At 36.0% G+C, this 14,982-nt stretch overlaps 1 protein-coding gene across 12 annotated transcripts; it reads right to left on the reverse strand.

Annotated features, from left to right (window-relative positions):
* Window positions 1–640: 640 nt before the first annotated feature.
* On the reverse strand, window positions 641–11,402 carry LOC103711379 (protein cornichon homolog 2-like). Of its 12 annotated transcripts, none has more exons than XR_015971302.2 (6): window positions 11,227–11,402; window positions 7,316–7,497; window positions 4,333–4,455; window positions 3,452–3,528; window positions 3,199–3,291; window positions 641–906 (listed from the first exon to the last, which is right to left on the reverse strand). XR_015971302.2 is itself a non-coding variant. In XM_008797500.6 (5 exons), exons 1-4 carry the CDS (start codon window positions 11,299–11,301, stop codon window positions 3,222–3,224), a joined length of 450 nt encoding a protein of 149 aa, XP_008795722.1. In that variant the 5' UTR covers window positions 11,302–11,402; the 3' UTR covers window positions 641–906; window positions 3,199–3,221. The 12 variants fall into 12 exon arrangements, 4 of the variants coding, with proteins under 4 accessions (XP_008795722.1, XP_038973412.1, XP_008795721.1 ...); XR_015971306.2 differs by lacking the exon at window positions 3,452–3,528 and adding an exon at window positions 4,095–4,194; XR_015971301.1 differs by lacking the exon at window positions 641–906 and adding an exon at window positions 1,027–1,237.
* Between the last annotated feature and the right edge of the window lie 3,580 nt (window positions 11,403–14,982).

Consider the following 14,982-nt stretch of genomic DNA (forward strand, 5'->3'; position numbering starts at 1 on the left):
AAATGAAAAAGCAGAACTTTGAGATTATTAACAAGACTTGATCAAGATGATTATGTTATATCCATCCCGAGAACTTTCTATGGGTGTTTGAACCGGTGTTGTTACACCAGATGACAGGAGGCCTGGGACCGGTTAAGTCTGGAAGCCTGCGTTAAATTCTATCATGATTTTGTGTTTGATAATAATTAATGTTAGCTTTCTACAGGGGTCATACATAACAAGGTCCTTTTATATATAACCCCTTGTAGAAAGTCAAAATTTCCACCAAGCTCATTAGCCTACATTTATACCAGGCCCCGCAAGCAAATTGCCGGGAATAATTCAGACTAATATATGCCCTTTGAATATCCCCCTGAAAAAAATTAGTGTAGAGTCTAAAGACGTCCAAGGTGGGTGCATGTCAAATTAAGCCCAAGTGTCTTAGCATTATAAGATTAGAGATCGTTAAAAACACCACTTATCTCAAAAGCTTAAGCTTTTAAGACAAATGGTGATTTCAACATGGTATCAGAGCAGAGCTCCTGAGTTTGAACTCTGTCTTCGCACTCTTTAACCCCATTATTAAAAATTCCATATATTGAACTTACCCATTAAAGAGAAGTCCGGCTCACATATGAGGAGTGTAAGAAAATATAAAATATATAAATAAATCTATCTCATCTTATTAACTTAAGCTTTTGGGACAAATAGTAATTTCAACAGAGATTAGGGATGCTAATCACTTCCTTATCCTCCACTTCTCTTCTTTATAATCTCTCCCTTTCAGAAATTAGAATCCCACCAAACATCCCTCGCTCGCCACCCAGCTGCCCCTCCTCTGCCAGCAGCGCGGCGCGGCCTGCAACGATCTCAGCCTAATCCATTCCACATCACCAAGTCCGACCTTCATCAGACCCGCTTTGCCATCTGCAAGCAGGGGCAGCACTTGAGGGAAAAGCAAATATGAGATTGATGTGCAAATATATGGCACCAGCATGAGAATAAATGATCTGCTGTTTACCATTTTTCTCTAACATGATTTTGATATGGACCAAACATGAAGAATACATTCATTCAAGATTTTAATAGGATTTCATACAAGAATACATTCTATATTACATCAAATGCGGCCTGTCATCAATTTCCATCAATAGGGTACAAAACAGCCGACAACACCCTCAAGTGACAGCTTCAGTAGTCACATACTAGATTTCTGTAAATGAGGAAATTAGGGTTCTCTCGGATAAAACATGAAGTCCTGCAGAATGGTGATTAAACTTTATTCATCTAGAACTCCAAATGTAGATACAGTTATGAATTTACTACTGTCATGACAAGAGGAAGATGATGATGGCAGTAAACAAGCAACACAGGCCTCGAAATTCTAGAGACATAGTTCGAACATTTTTGACTGATTTACAAATCTAAGGTGTCAGAGTGAGATATATTAGCTCATTTCAAATAGGATTAATTTTTATAAACACAAAGATAGAAATCACTAAAAGCAGTCACTTCATGATCAGGCCATTCAGACAAGGAAACTCATCTTCGATCATCCTTCAGGTTCGGATTGAGAGGCAACAGTCTTCTATCTCTGCACATTAGAAAACTCTCATGGTGCTTTAGAATCAAAGATCAAAGCTTTGGAACCTTCTATGGCTAAATATGAGGTCATGCAGGAATGAGCATTTTAAGTACACGTTTTTATGCATGTCTATGCTTGCCCTATATGCTAAAATGCACGGTGAGTGATGCAAGCAATAATACACTATTATGCATATGTTCTAGATGTATTACAACACATGTCGATCAAAAGTAATAGGTTTTGGTACCTTCAAACAGAGGTTCAAGAAAAAATTATGTCTTGTTGAAAAATCATTTATTCAATGACCGCTAATTGCAAGGGTACAAGTCTACAAAACTATGAGGTACTATGGAAAATGTAGGTAATAATCCACGGATGGATCGCTAAGTCATGCTTTAGCATTCATTTCAGCACCTGTAAACACCTAAGTTAGCTGTTCCTACATGAACATGAAGCACAAGTGTTAGATGTGCATAACATAGCAAGGATGTCGAGTTGACTTTACAGTAAATGAGGAATACCAGAGCTGAAATGTGTTTTAAAAGAGGTTAGTAGTGCCAACATAGAATGAAGTACAAAATAAGACTACGTAAGGTTTGTACTAGTGCCTAACAGAGCACAGACAGCTCCAGTAAAGGCAATCCACAATTCAGGTTTAAGGTAGGGAAAAGAGGGGGAGGCAAACAAAGACATGGAAGAAATTAGTGTGAGGTGCTTTGAGGATAGCTAAAAGACACCTCTACAACTCAAATGATTTTAATCTTGGATAGGAACATATACAAAAAGAAGAATCAATTACTCTGACCCAAATTGATGAGAATAAAGTTTGTGGATGATTATGTCTGCACATACAAGATGCAAGTTGCGAAAACTGACATCACCATTTCTTTACTTTGCAGTTTACTAATATAAATGACCTTTTAATTACTTTCTTTAAATATAACATCACACTACCCTGCGTGCATCTCTTTTCTTACCAAGGAGTATCAATGGATATACTTGGGATATGTCTTTTGTTTAACATTATAACAACTTCAAACATAGAATCAATAAAGTTTAAAAATGCCTGTACTTTATTCTTCAAAGTACCTTCTCATATTGCAAAGAGTTTAAGCCATCATTAACAAGTTTGAAGCTTTTCTTATCAAAATCTACGAATAAAAATGCATGGTGTACCTCATCATTTTAACTAGCTATATCAAATAACATAATCTCTGCTTTTGACTTGTAAGGCTTTTTTGCAGTAGTTATGCAAATTTTTGCTTTTGCCTAGTCTCATCCAGTGCCACCAACAAAAAAGTAAATTGGCTAGAACTTTATTCGCATTAAAACATCGAACTGAAAGGCTTAGAAACTGAAATAATATGCTATCGAATATCGGTAAGGATGGATGAGATTCAGCTTCATTGCACAGCGGCAAAGGAAGATTGAAATGGACGCTAGTGCAACAGAGACAAATTTGACATGCATGCAGGCAGTTCATTTCTAGTAAGCACTTGAAGAAAGACAGTACAATCAAGCCACTGGCACACATCACAATGTTAAAGTGCACTACAGGTACAGTCCAAATGAAACTTCCTCTCCGTGCACAATAGACCTAGCCAAATCCATAAGGAATGCAAGAGGACGAGTACCTGACAATCTCAGCTTGAGAATCTTAAAAAATCCCAGATTCCAAAGAATCATAACCTTCATCCGTAAGTAAGAGAACAGCAGACATCACGAGCCTGCAAAAGAATTCCAAGTCAACATATATTAGACTGATAACCAAACCAACGCTCACAACATGCGTTCTGTGAATTGCAGTTATAAGTGAAACAACTAGAGATCTGAAGTTATCAGAACTGAAGAAAAAGAAGCACTAATACATGTATGAAGAAGTGATACCTTGAATAGAACTACTCATCCTGCCATTAGTATACACCAGAATACAATGTAGAACTTTGAGAAATTCTTTTAGCACTCTGAGATTAAGATGGATGAGAACTGATTGGAGAAGCAACAACGAATTTGTTACCTTATCAGAGTCTACTACGAGCAAAGACCCCTCATTGGCAAGAGAATATGTTTAAAAGCATTCAAAATCCTAAAAGCCTTTAAAAGACCACAAGCATAGACTTGAATAATGAATGTTATGTCCATCATAATTTTGACTGGAGTGGGAAATGAAAGCAGGAATAGGAGCACACATAAAGTTGAAGAATGGTGTTGACACCATAATGTATTGATCCTTGTTCCTAAGGCCAAATAAAAGCTCATGGATCTCAAGTTATGTGCCTCCAAATATACTCAAAACATAAACTTCATATCCTTAGTGAAAACGCTAGACCAAACAAAATGCTTTAGAATAATATGAAGGAAGTGTCCACCTCAAGCACAAAATCTAATGTGTTAAGACTCCAAGTGCACAAAGAATCTGATCGAAGTCAAAATATTTGCTTTCATATGAACCGATTTGACAATAAGCAGCACTGTGACAAAACTAAAGATGATGTAAACTGCCACGACGTACAAAGGGATCAAGAAACACCTGGTGATGATGAGCTTCACAAAGATCATTTGATTTATTTTCTTTCTTCCTCCTAAACATCTATCCCCATGTTGTCCCTTATAATACATTATGTATGGAGCTACATGATGATGAAAACAACTTTTAGCGATTATAGCGAGTTTGCTTTCAAAATTGATAGGAAACAACTAGACATTGCTAAGCACATCACTTTCCAGTGAATATAGTAGAAAAGCAATCAGATAAAGTAAAAGCAGACCTGTAAATGACTATCACGAATATGCTGAAGTAGATAGAAAGCTTGATTATTCTGTACTTCTTTTCTCCATTTAGTAATCTAAAGATCTCAGTAACATCTATAAGATGTCTCCTATTCATAAACCTGAAAAAATAAGGAGAAAAAGACTACAGTGTGAATAAAAAAAACTAGGGACTGAAATTGGAATTATGCATTAATGTAATCAAAGATACAAGATCAGCCTCATGTGAGTTGGCATATTTATGATACCTGAGATTATCTTGCCTGTTTAATAAGAAGAGGAAAAAGAAAATCCCAAATCAAATGTTAACTGGATCTCCAGACAAACAAAAGTTCAATTTCTCAACCAATATTCAAAATACTAGCCCAGCCTAGACAAGTTTCAATCTTACTTTCTCATAACTCAAGCTTGAGTTAGAACAGGCTCAGCATCTTAGTTGTGGCTGGGTTTCATTAAATCTATAGTAAATCAACAAGCCTTGATTAAAATAATGTTTTAATTTGCCTATTGCAGCTACAATCTAGATGCAATTAATCTTCTCTGCAAGTCAACATAATCCTGACAGGAAAAGAAAGAAGTTCTCTGACCCCATAAATAGAGATAGAAGAAACCTTACATCAATTTTACGCAACACACATGGTTGACATAGAGGCAGACTTGTCTATTGCTGCCATTCAATAAAATTTGTATTACAGGACATAAACCCAGCAGCTGTCTTGTGCTGGTCTAAATGGGCTTTAAGGCTACTGGTAGATACTCTAGATAAGCTTGTTCTTTCTTTCGCTCCCAGAAAAATCTTTATTCAATTATACAGAACAAACCTGTGCCAAATGTCTAGAGAGCCCTTTTAATCATAAGGTTTACATCTTCCTTCTAATGATTATGACCAATAGGCAAACTTAAGCAGATCTTGTTACTGGTTTAAGGAACTATTAAGAATTAGCGTTAAGAAATGTCCACGAACCTCTTTGTTGGATGGAGTTATTGATGAATACTATTTGAGAGAAGAGTTTCAAGTGCAAGCACATGTCAGTCCATGCTGGACAGAAAATACCATGCCAGGCTAGTAGCAGCATAGGCTGGCATGGCACCTATTAAACTACATATTTTTAACTAAAAGGATGCTTGTAAGTCCTTTTTTTTTTTTGAGTTCTGCACAGTACATGCTGTGCCAGCCAGTTGCCAGCATAGCCCATGCCACCAGCATATAAATCCATGCTTAAGAGGACAAGGCCCCTGATAGTTTTGAAACATAAAAGTAAGAGAAACATGGGTATAAACTTCATTTCATTCTTTGTGGATGCTTGTTCTAACCAAGGTTATAATCATACTATGTGGATCCAAATGCTAGGAATTAGGAAATAATGTTTGAAGAGATAAGGGAACTCGTACAAGGGGACAACAAAACTAGACTAGGCCTGCGATTATGGGGTTTTCTGGTTGTTTGTAAGTTTTTCTAAAATAGATAACTGTAAAACATGAGTTCTGTAAAATGCATTTTATTGAAAATAGGGGAGGACCTGTTTTTTCATAAAACTCATTTCCAAGTTTTTATGACTTACTAGTTATTTCCAAATGGATTTTATGGAAAACAACCAAACAATCATTTTTGTACAACTCATTCATTTTAATTTTTTTATAAACCTATTTTAGTAAAACTTGTCAGCCAACCAGCCCCTAAGTGGTTCACTTAAATACATGAAATTGGCTATCAAGAAACTTTCACTCAGGTTGCTATATATTGGGCCCAACTCTCCCCCATTGACTGGACAAGCCATCACTTTACTATGGACCCAACCAAATCAGCAAATGGGTTTGGCGGTCCAGTCTAAATTAACAAGAACTGAGATCAGGTCAGGCTAGACCTGGCCTGTTTGCAGGTCTAGCAGATTCTGAATACTATTGTCATTAATAAACAATAATTATAATTTAATAACACTAGCATTGGTAATAACAATAACACGAGAGTATGCTTGCAAGCCACCATAAAAAAGAAAAAGGAGTTTAAAATGCCGTATGGGTTAAATGTCAATATTCAGATGCATATGCAAATAAGAAAATCATTGTCCTAAACATAATGCCATGATTCATTGTTAAGATTATTGAATCTGAATGAATATTCATCACCAATAATAAATCTCCTTTTGTTTTCCTTTTCCATTTTGAAAATACAAACTTGACAGACTCACACTGGCCTCCTTTTGTAGGTTATGCACCCTAGCAAAAGTGTGTCATGCTCCATACAGATTCTTTCCTATGGTGCCAATGAAGGTAGGAGCATGTATCGTCTCTTCTTTCCATTTTACCAAAGTACATCTCAAACAACAGTGCAAGCTTTATATGCATAAACATTACAGACTAATATGAATTGATTGCATGACACTCTTGCAAGTGACACTCTCACCAAATTCATAAATAAGCAACTAAATCTTGCTCACTATGACTTACTAAAGATATCAACAAACATTGAGTACATTTTAACCAATTGAGCCTTCAACATTGTTACTGTGGTCATTTTGTCACTTTTTACTCATTTTCAACCACGGTCAAATCACGGTCAACCATCATATTTTATCCCAATTGACTAATTTTAACAAAGCAAGAAAAAGAATGCTTGAGAAACCAAATATAGAACCCAGATTATGGCACCAGGCATGTATTAGATTATTTTTGCACCCCTGTTTTATGTATAAATATTACATTCTGAGGGCCCAGCTAATGTTACCATGTTGAAAAGGTTGTGCTGCATCGGCTGTTATATACTGGATGCCATATACTGATTTCCCTGGAGTGTTTCGATACAATTTTTTTGACTTTAAGGATCTGTTAGTGCTTAATCAGCAAAGCAACCATAAAACTATGAAGAAAATATATCTAATTCCACATGCTTATTAGTAGTTAACAGATATGTATAAATGTAACTAACCACATCCTGCAAGAAGTTTATTTCAAACAACAGCAAAGGTAAGAGATAATGCTTACAGGTTTACATGGTAATAAGTAATGGGTGCCATTATTAGAAATGGAAACCAATGCCATGATAGGAGGAAAGAAGCACATAAGATTCCTTGAACCATGAACTCTGGAATGACAACAGCATTGATGCGCGATGATGAATCATACGGGTTGATATAGTCGAACTCCAAATCAGACAAGTTAACAAGCTGGTTCACAAGCATGACAAACAAAATAAAGAAGGTCAACAAAAAGAACAATTAGCCAATATTTAAGATACTATAAAGAATAGCATCCCCCTCTGACCACCAACAGTCCGAACACACACAAAGGGTAGGAAACCAGATAAAATGAATCCACATATGCAGCATTCATGAACAAAAAACAAAATCCAGATTGCACTCATCCAGATTCATTAAATTATCAAATCAAGTACTAGAGAGGTTTTAAGTGAAACCAGAGTGGAAACTTGACATCAACTACCAACCTCCATGCTTATACCAAATTGTGTTAGGTACACACACACACGCATGCATGCATGCACGCACGCACAAAGAGACACCAAAACAAACATATAGACACACGTACATAAACACACACACACACACACAAAGAGAGAGAAAGAGACCAGTGTGGAAACTAGACACCAACTCCCAAATTCCACACTGGCATAAAATTGTCCGTGAGAGAGATTTATTTAAGCAAAGAAACTGAAAAATCAAACTAGCCTGTAACAGAATCCCTAATATCAGTCCCGAGACTTGAGGAAAAAAAGGAATCCTGATAAATCAAAATGAACATTGCTTCCTCTAGATAAGACTTTTAGAAGATCCATCGTCACCAGAGGACCTCGAGCATGTGTAATTCTGTTTAATTCTATTTTACTCTTCGTAAAATGAAACAATGTGTGCCCCAATTTTTTTGCTCAAAAACATGTTAACAGTTTTTTGGGGGTTTAACTAATTAATGATGGGTACCTTTCAAAGCACCATATGTGATTTTATGCTGCTAAAGCTCCATGTCTCTTGTCAATATTATATCAAATTGTATAATTTTCCTTTTTAAGGAAACTATCAAGACTATCGCAATTTCTAGGAATAGTTTTACCTTAAATAATCATGAGAAAAGATTTTTGATGCATTAACATGCCCATCTTTTGTCACAGTGCTAATGAATTGTGACAACATTTTTCTAAGTTTAATACAGGCATCTCTATGTCACTCTAGCGGAGATGATGCCCCGCTCACCTAGTTAATTTTGTGATACTTTTGATAATATATTAAGTTGCATTGAGTACCCTTCCATGCATAAAGTCTACCGAACTTACGATTGTAATGCTCATGGCCTCATACTGTTTAGAAGAATGAGCTTATATCTGTTACCAGAAGTTTCTGAATATCTCAAATAAAAATAACTTAAACATGATAAATAGTTCTGATCTACTATGACGGTTTTAGATATATTGTATCAACAATTTCATATGGATTCAAATGTTCTGATCTACTATAAAAAATGTCATAACAGATGATGATATTTTGCAAGATATGCTTGCAAAGAAGGTACAAGGAAGGACATGCATCCCTTTTGTCATTAAAATATGCATCGTTAAGTCAACCACTTGAATAAATAAATGTCAATCTTAGGCACAGAATTGGCAGCATTTTATCAATTAATAGTTGATGTTCAAGATGAGGTTTGATCATAATAGATTAGTAGGCTATCTGCAAAGGCTTAATACTGCAATTTCTCAGTATCCACTTATAATAGCACACTTGCTTCAAAGATCAGATTCTTCTACCACACATGCAACCTACTGTCTGAAACCTACCTCCACACATGACATTTGGGATTAAGGTGGTAATAAGGATTATAATAGAATACTAAAAGAAATCACTCACACTCTGCATCCATAACAAGAGCATGGAAAAGGTTGAAGCTGGTGAATGATTGCTCTAAAGGCATGAGTTGACAAGCCCACCTTTCCCACTCTCTAGTTCCCAAATCCCCCACAAACTCAAGATCAAGGGAAAAAAAAGCTTACAAGTTTAGAAAACAGGGTTAAATAAGGTCTTGCAAACTACTTTATCCACAACTCAAAACATATTTTATTGGTGGATATGATCAACACTAAAGAATTCGTAACCTTCACAAAAACATCTGCAATGTGCATGGTAACGATTTTCAACCTATATCTTACTTGGTAATTGACATGAAGGTGAAAATAGGCTCATGCTGATGATAACAATGCACAACCTTGCAGGACATTGGTCTAACTTTTGTTCTTTTCTCACAGTAGTGTGATACAGCTTGGAAAAAGTAGTGCATGCCTACTTCATTAAATCAACATATTCTGGGAACCACTTTGAATAAAAAATAAGTAAAATTTCATTACATCCAAATTTCTTAAAAAAATAACACTCTGATTTGCATGTATGAAAAAGAAATAACCACCAGACCTTCACCATACAAGCTGGTGGCATATTTAGTCATGATTTTATCCAGGAAAAAGCCATCGAGCAGGTTCCAAGGAATGTTAAAGTAGTTAAATTATATGCTGTGACAAGTTGAGATAGGTTGTTAGGCTTCAGTTGCATTCTTAAAATTAGAAACAAGTTTGGTGAAATGAGGGCAAGAACTAAACTTAGACGATATAACCCCATTAGTAAAGTATTTCTGATCCGATAATAAGGCTGAAAGTATAACAAACTCCAAGAGTTGGTGAACACATTCATAAAGAGTCATGTTGACCTCTCATTTTCATATTGTTTACCAACCTTTTAAAAAAAATCAAATTGGTGTGGGAAATAGGCATTCTTTGGTCGGACGAAATGTATGCTCTAGTTAATTCTTCCACTAATTGCTTTACATAGAAGCTGCACACAAACAGTGAGAAAAGGACATAAAACAATTATCTTGATATTATTAAGAATGCACTGAAGACTGTAAGCTCCTAGAACTGGTTTTGAATTCTTAAAAGTCATTTTATGATAACAGCCACCTTTTGAATATAGTAAGGCCGAAGTATATATTAAAGTAAAGATGTTTCTTTTCTATATTTGTGTTTCCTAAATTGTGGACCTTGCTGAAGTCTGGACAAGGCACAGGTACCTCCCATGCATCAATAAGGTCCATGCCGCATGTCATTATATCAAAAATCAAGACCAACAACAACCCCCCCACCCGCCAAAAATAAATAAATAAATAAATAAAATAACATCATTTCCCCACCTTTTGGAATATAACCTCATAGGGAAAGGAAAATCACGGGCTTAAACAAAACGTTTGAGTATACTTTCAAATTCACCGGATTCCTTTAAAAATTTCATGAATTTTAACAACAAAAACAATCACCCAATTCTCAGAATCAGAAAACATACAAAATTCCAAATTATCATACTTTTACAGTGAACACGCCCTAACAATTCCATCCATTGCATTAAGAAAGATCTCATCCAATTCTCTTTTAGGAAAAAAAAGATACAAGATGATGATGATGAACAGCAGAAGAATCAAGACTTCATTTGTGTTTTAAGGACGGCATAACTGTTTTGGAGATTATCTGAAGTACAGTGTCTTGATATTACCTCCGGGAAGTGAATGTCCTTACATTGTTCTTAAGAAGATCAAGTTTAAATTTTTAATACACTCGTCTGGTTCGCAATAAACTCCACTCAACAGCATAAAAAAGGAGACTTTCCACAATCACCCACCACAAAACAAACTTCTATTGCTAAAAGAAACCATAAATTGAAAGAATAATTCCTCCAAACCCTTCAGTCGTAAACACCAAACTTTACCAAAATAAAACGTAAGTTTGAACGTTTTGAAAGATTCCTATGAGAGATTGGGATGTAATGAGGTAAATATAGTTCGATTTGAAGGCTCTATGTTTCTAGTTTGGAACTGAGAGCCAGGGTTGGGTTTGGTTTGGAGGTCACCTGATAGGCGGTCAGGGCGATGAGAGAAATCACAGAGGCGAAGGCGTAGAGCCAGAGGAGCAGCTCCCAGGCCATGGAGTCTTCGGGGATTCTCCGCCTTAGAACAGAGGCGGAGGCCGCATCGAAGTGGCCTTGGCTTTGGAGCGAGCGGCGAGGTATGGAAGCCGAAGTCTCCGAAAAGGTGATTATGATTATAATTAATAATTAAGCTGTGTTAAATCAAGATTAAGTGTAAAAGTAATTCTAAATAACTTTTACCAAGGGCAGCATGCAAGAACTTTTACCATCTAATAACCTGATTCTTAGATGTTACCTTGAGATGGTCTTCTAGTTTTTGTTTTTAGTTTTCGCGTTGGTTTCATCTTGATTGATGTGCACTACTTATTTCTTAATTTATGTTAGGAAATGGAGAGCGCGTGCTTGTACGTGCATGATTTAGAAAGGGTATCATGGCCATTGCCAAGACCAAGATCAACTACTTGGTTCAGTTCTGTGAGCCCTCGTCTAACAATTCTTATCTATTATAAACTAATTCATGCTTGTTTCATGATCGCCTTCGATATTTTAGTTTAAATTTCTCTCTCTCGGACCCTCCAAATATGGACTTGAGCATGTCTCTCAACTCTCAACCAAAGATTTTTCTTAGATTTTTTTTTGACAGGTCTAGATATTCTCACTAGAAGATATGTATTTGCTAAATTCGAATGTACTTGTATAGTAAATTTTGGCCATGAAAGTTTCAAGCATGGTATGTTGATTTATTTTACCTCTCTAGTGCCGGAGAGTAGCTTGCTGGTGTGCTAGAATATGGACTATTGCAGTATACCTACAAGATAGATGTCTTGAACATTTGAATTGTATGTTTCTTAATATACGATTAATGCATGCCGTCTACCATCCAAGTCTAATTTAAATTAAATAACTTAAGTATTTATCATGTCTAAACTCGATCTTTTTTTTTTTTTTGAAGATGAAATCTATGCATGAGTTTGAATGAAGCAGCTTAAAGTTTAGCTATGAAGGGGGACCATAAAGGATTGGGGACCAGTGCTACAAAACTTATTAATGAAAAGGAAGAGGCCATCTTGAAGGAGAATAGGAACCAACGAGGAAAAGTAATACTCAAGGTGAAGAGGTGCAAAAGGCATTGGTGCCATCTAGTGGAGAAAAGTGGAGGAGAGGAATCACCCCAACATAGAGGAAAGGATTAACACTTTTGTTTTAGGCAAGTGATCTTAATATTTTCTTGTTGAGTTATTTGTTTAATAGTTAGATTGGTTTTGAGTTTAAATTTTCAAGTTGATGGCTCAATATTTATGTGTCTACCCAATATTAATTTATTGACTGGCACCCCCTAGTGTGGTCAAATTACAAGTCGTCTAACCTCTATATAAAACACCACTAATTTTCTATGACAATTTTCTTACACTATATGCAATTTTAGATCCAAAAGTCAAGCAACTAAATGCACTTGGCAAGTTGTCCTATAAGCCAAAAATATTCACACCCAAAGTTCCTAACAATTAATATTCTAAACACCGAACATCGAACTTCCCTACTAAGGCTTTTTTAGGTTCCTGGATCGCTAAACGAAGGGTGGTTAAAACTAACCATCCATAATCACCACTTAACCACAAGGCCGATTAAAGTGTTGTTTGGCTACTATTTATCAAATCTTTTCTCCGAGATGACATGAATGGTGTTTGGTTGCAAATAACATCTAAAGCCCATTTTTATGCTATAAGCATATTGCCTTTATGCATTGTCTCCATTTGGATGCAAATGACTAAGAACTTTACCCATCACATAAACTATGCACTGACCATCCAATATGTCCTCAATTGTGATATTATTTTATCAGCCAAAAGTATCGAAATAATTTCCGCTACACATGATTTTAAAAATGATACGAATGCATATCCTCTCAATAATAGTGCTTTCTTGATGCAACTTAATATTTCATGTCATGAGTATTCGACCTCCCTTCTCAACAATTCACTATGTCATTATATGGATTATGTAGCATTTGTTGATTGGCCTTCTTTTTTTCCATAAAAATATTGCATGTAGCATATTAGACATGGTATAAGATAGTCTAACTATGGACATGTTCGATATATCTCTGGCTCAGTCATGTTCGATATCTCTACTAAATATTATATCATTACTGCCACTCTTATCCATGGATACATTCCTACAATATGAAAAACACGAAGTAGTAGGCCTGAAATATAACATAAGCACCGTGCAAAAAAAAAAAAAAGTAGTTAACGTTTCAACCAGCTAGCCTGCTCTAATATCAGTTTATATTTTATCTGTAAGGTCATGTTTCATTGTTTCTATTCAGAATATTCTACCATATCAGCAAATCTATCTTGATCTTAATGGCAGATCGCATGAATCTTCATACCTTCATGGGTACATCCACTGTAAGCTCTTTGAAATCATATATTATAGCTTCCCTGTGCACTTTCTTAGGCTTTGCTTTATCCTGGTTCTCTTCCGAGTTGAATCTATGCTCACTCTCTTTGCTGAGGCCTCTCATCAGAATTTTCCATACAGTCCTAAATTTTGTGGGTAGGCATTATTCAAATAAGCACCTAGATTATTATAAATATGTTGTCATTCATCTTCACATCCTGGGCAGCATAGATTTATATGTTTTCAAATTTTCTACTTCTCTACCTGTTTGCACTGGAAAATGATTTTTCTCCTTCAGAAAGAAATGAATCAAATCCCATATTCCTTTTTAACTACCTTCTTAAACATTGTAATGCAGCCAACCAGCAAAAAAAATATATGATCGATGTAGTGCTGCCAAAAGAAAATACATAGAATTATATCCGGGAGGATTTATCTGCTTTCAAATGGTCCCTGATCATACACGAGCCGTTGCCATCTTGTTCATGCTTTAAGAAACCAGGTCTGAATTTGTCGGAATAGAGATGCTTGTTTCATTTGCCATGGCCTACAGGGACACTTGTGTCTGAAATTTTTCCAAGTGTCACGTCGAGGGCCAGTTCTTAGATGGACTGGTAACTGAATGCTACTGGTTATTTTTTTTTTTTAGCCATTTGGTCAGGGGATTGCAATGCCAACAGACAAACATTCCTGCTACCTTTTCTGGGCCCCTCTGTGTAGTTCACATCATGAAAGAAACAAGACAACCATTTCTTGAATCTATACTTGCTGCCCTTTTTTTCTGGGTCCAATCCTGCGTGGTTCAGTTCATGAACCCAAAACGACAGCCATTTCTTGAATCTGCACTTGTATTGTTAACTTCAGGAAGGAAACAGGCAGCCTTTGTGTTGAACTTTTGTTCTAACATGCTTCAGATCATTAATTAGAAGGGCTTTGTCATTACCGGGTAATTTAGGTTAGAAACACAGGGACATGGGAGAGGAAAACTTGGGATACAAGAACGCAACTCGATCTGGTCAAAAATCATTGAAGATGTACTTAATATTAAACCCATATCTTGTTGCGCCTGGCGTAGGCCATTTAGACCTCGTCGTACATTGGACCTGAAAATGGCCATTCGGTTCTCCCTCTATAGGCATTTTATTTTAGTAGTAAATTTATAGTGAGAGTTTAAGATGTTGGTATGACTTTGAGAGAATCTAGTAATTGTCCATCCAAAAATGGTAAAAAAGAGAGTAAGATTACAACGGGAGGAGCAGCCTTAGATCATGATTTCGAAAGAAAGGAACTTTTTAAAGCTAAAAAAGAAAGAAAGGAGCTTTTTAGTACGGCACC

The sequence above is a fragment of the Phoenix dactylifera genome, chromosome 11 (assembly GCF_051530095.1).
Source record: "Phoenix dactylifera cultivar Ajwa chromosome 11, Ajwa_hap1_PhDact_Kaust_v1.1, whole genome shotgun sequence".
NCBI lineage: Eukaryota > Viridiplantae > Streptophyta > Magnoliopsida > Arecales > Arecaceae > Phoenix > Phoenix dactylifera.

Excerpts from the sequence above, each read along its gene's own strand:
- LOC103711379 (XM_008797500.6), bottom strand. The coding sequence starts at position 11,301 with ATGGCCTGGGAGCTGCTCCTCTGGCTCTACGCCTTCGCCTCTGTGATT. Across the intron at positions 4,456-7,315 it reads ACTTATTACCATGTAAACCT|GTTTATGAATAGGAGACATC; the intron begins GTAAGCATTATC and ends TTATTTTTTCAG. Across the intron at positions 3,292-4,332 it reads TTCGTGATAGTCATTTACAG|GCTCGTGATGTCTGCTGTTC; the intron begins GTCTGCTTTTAC and ends ATTCTTTTGCAG.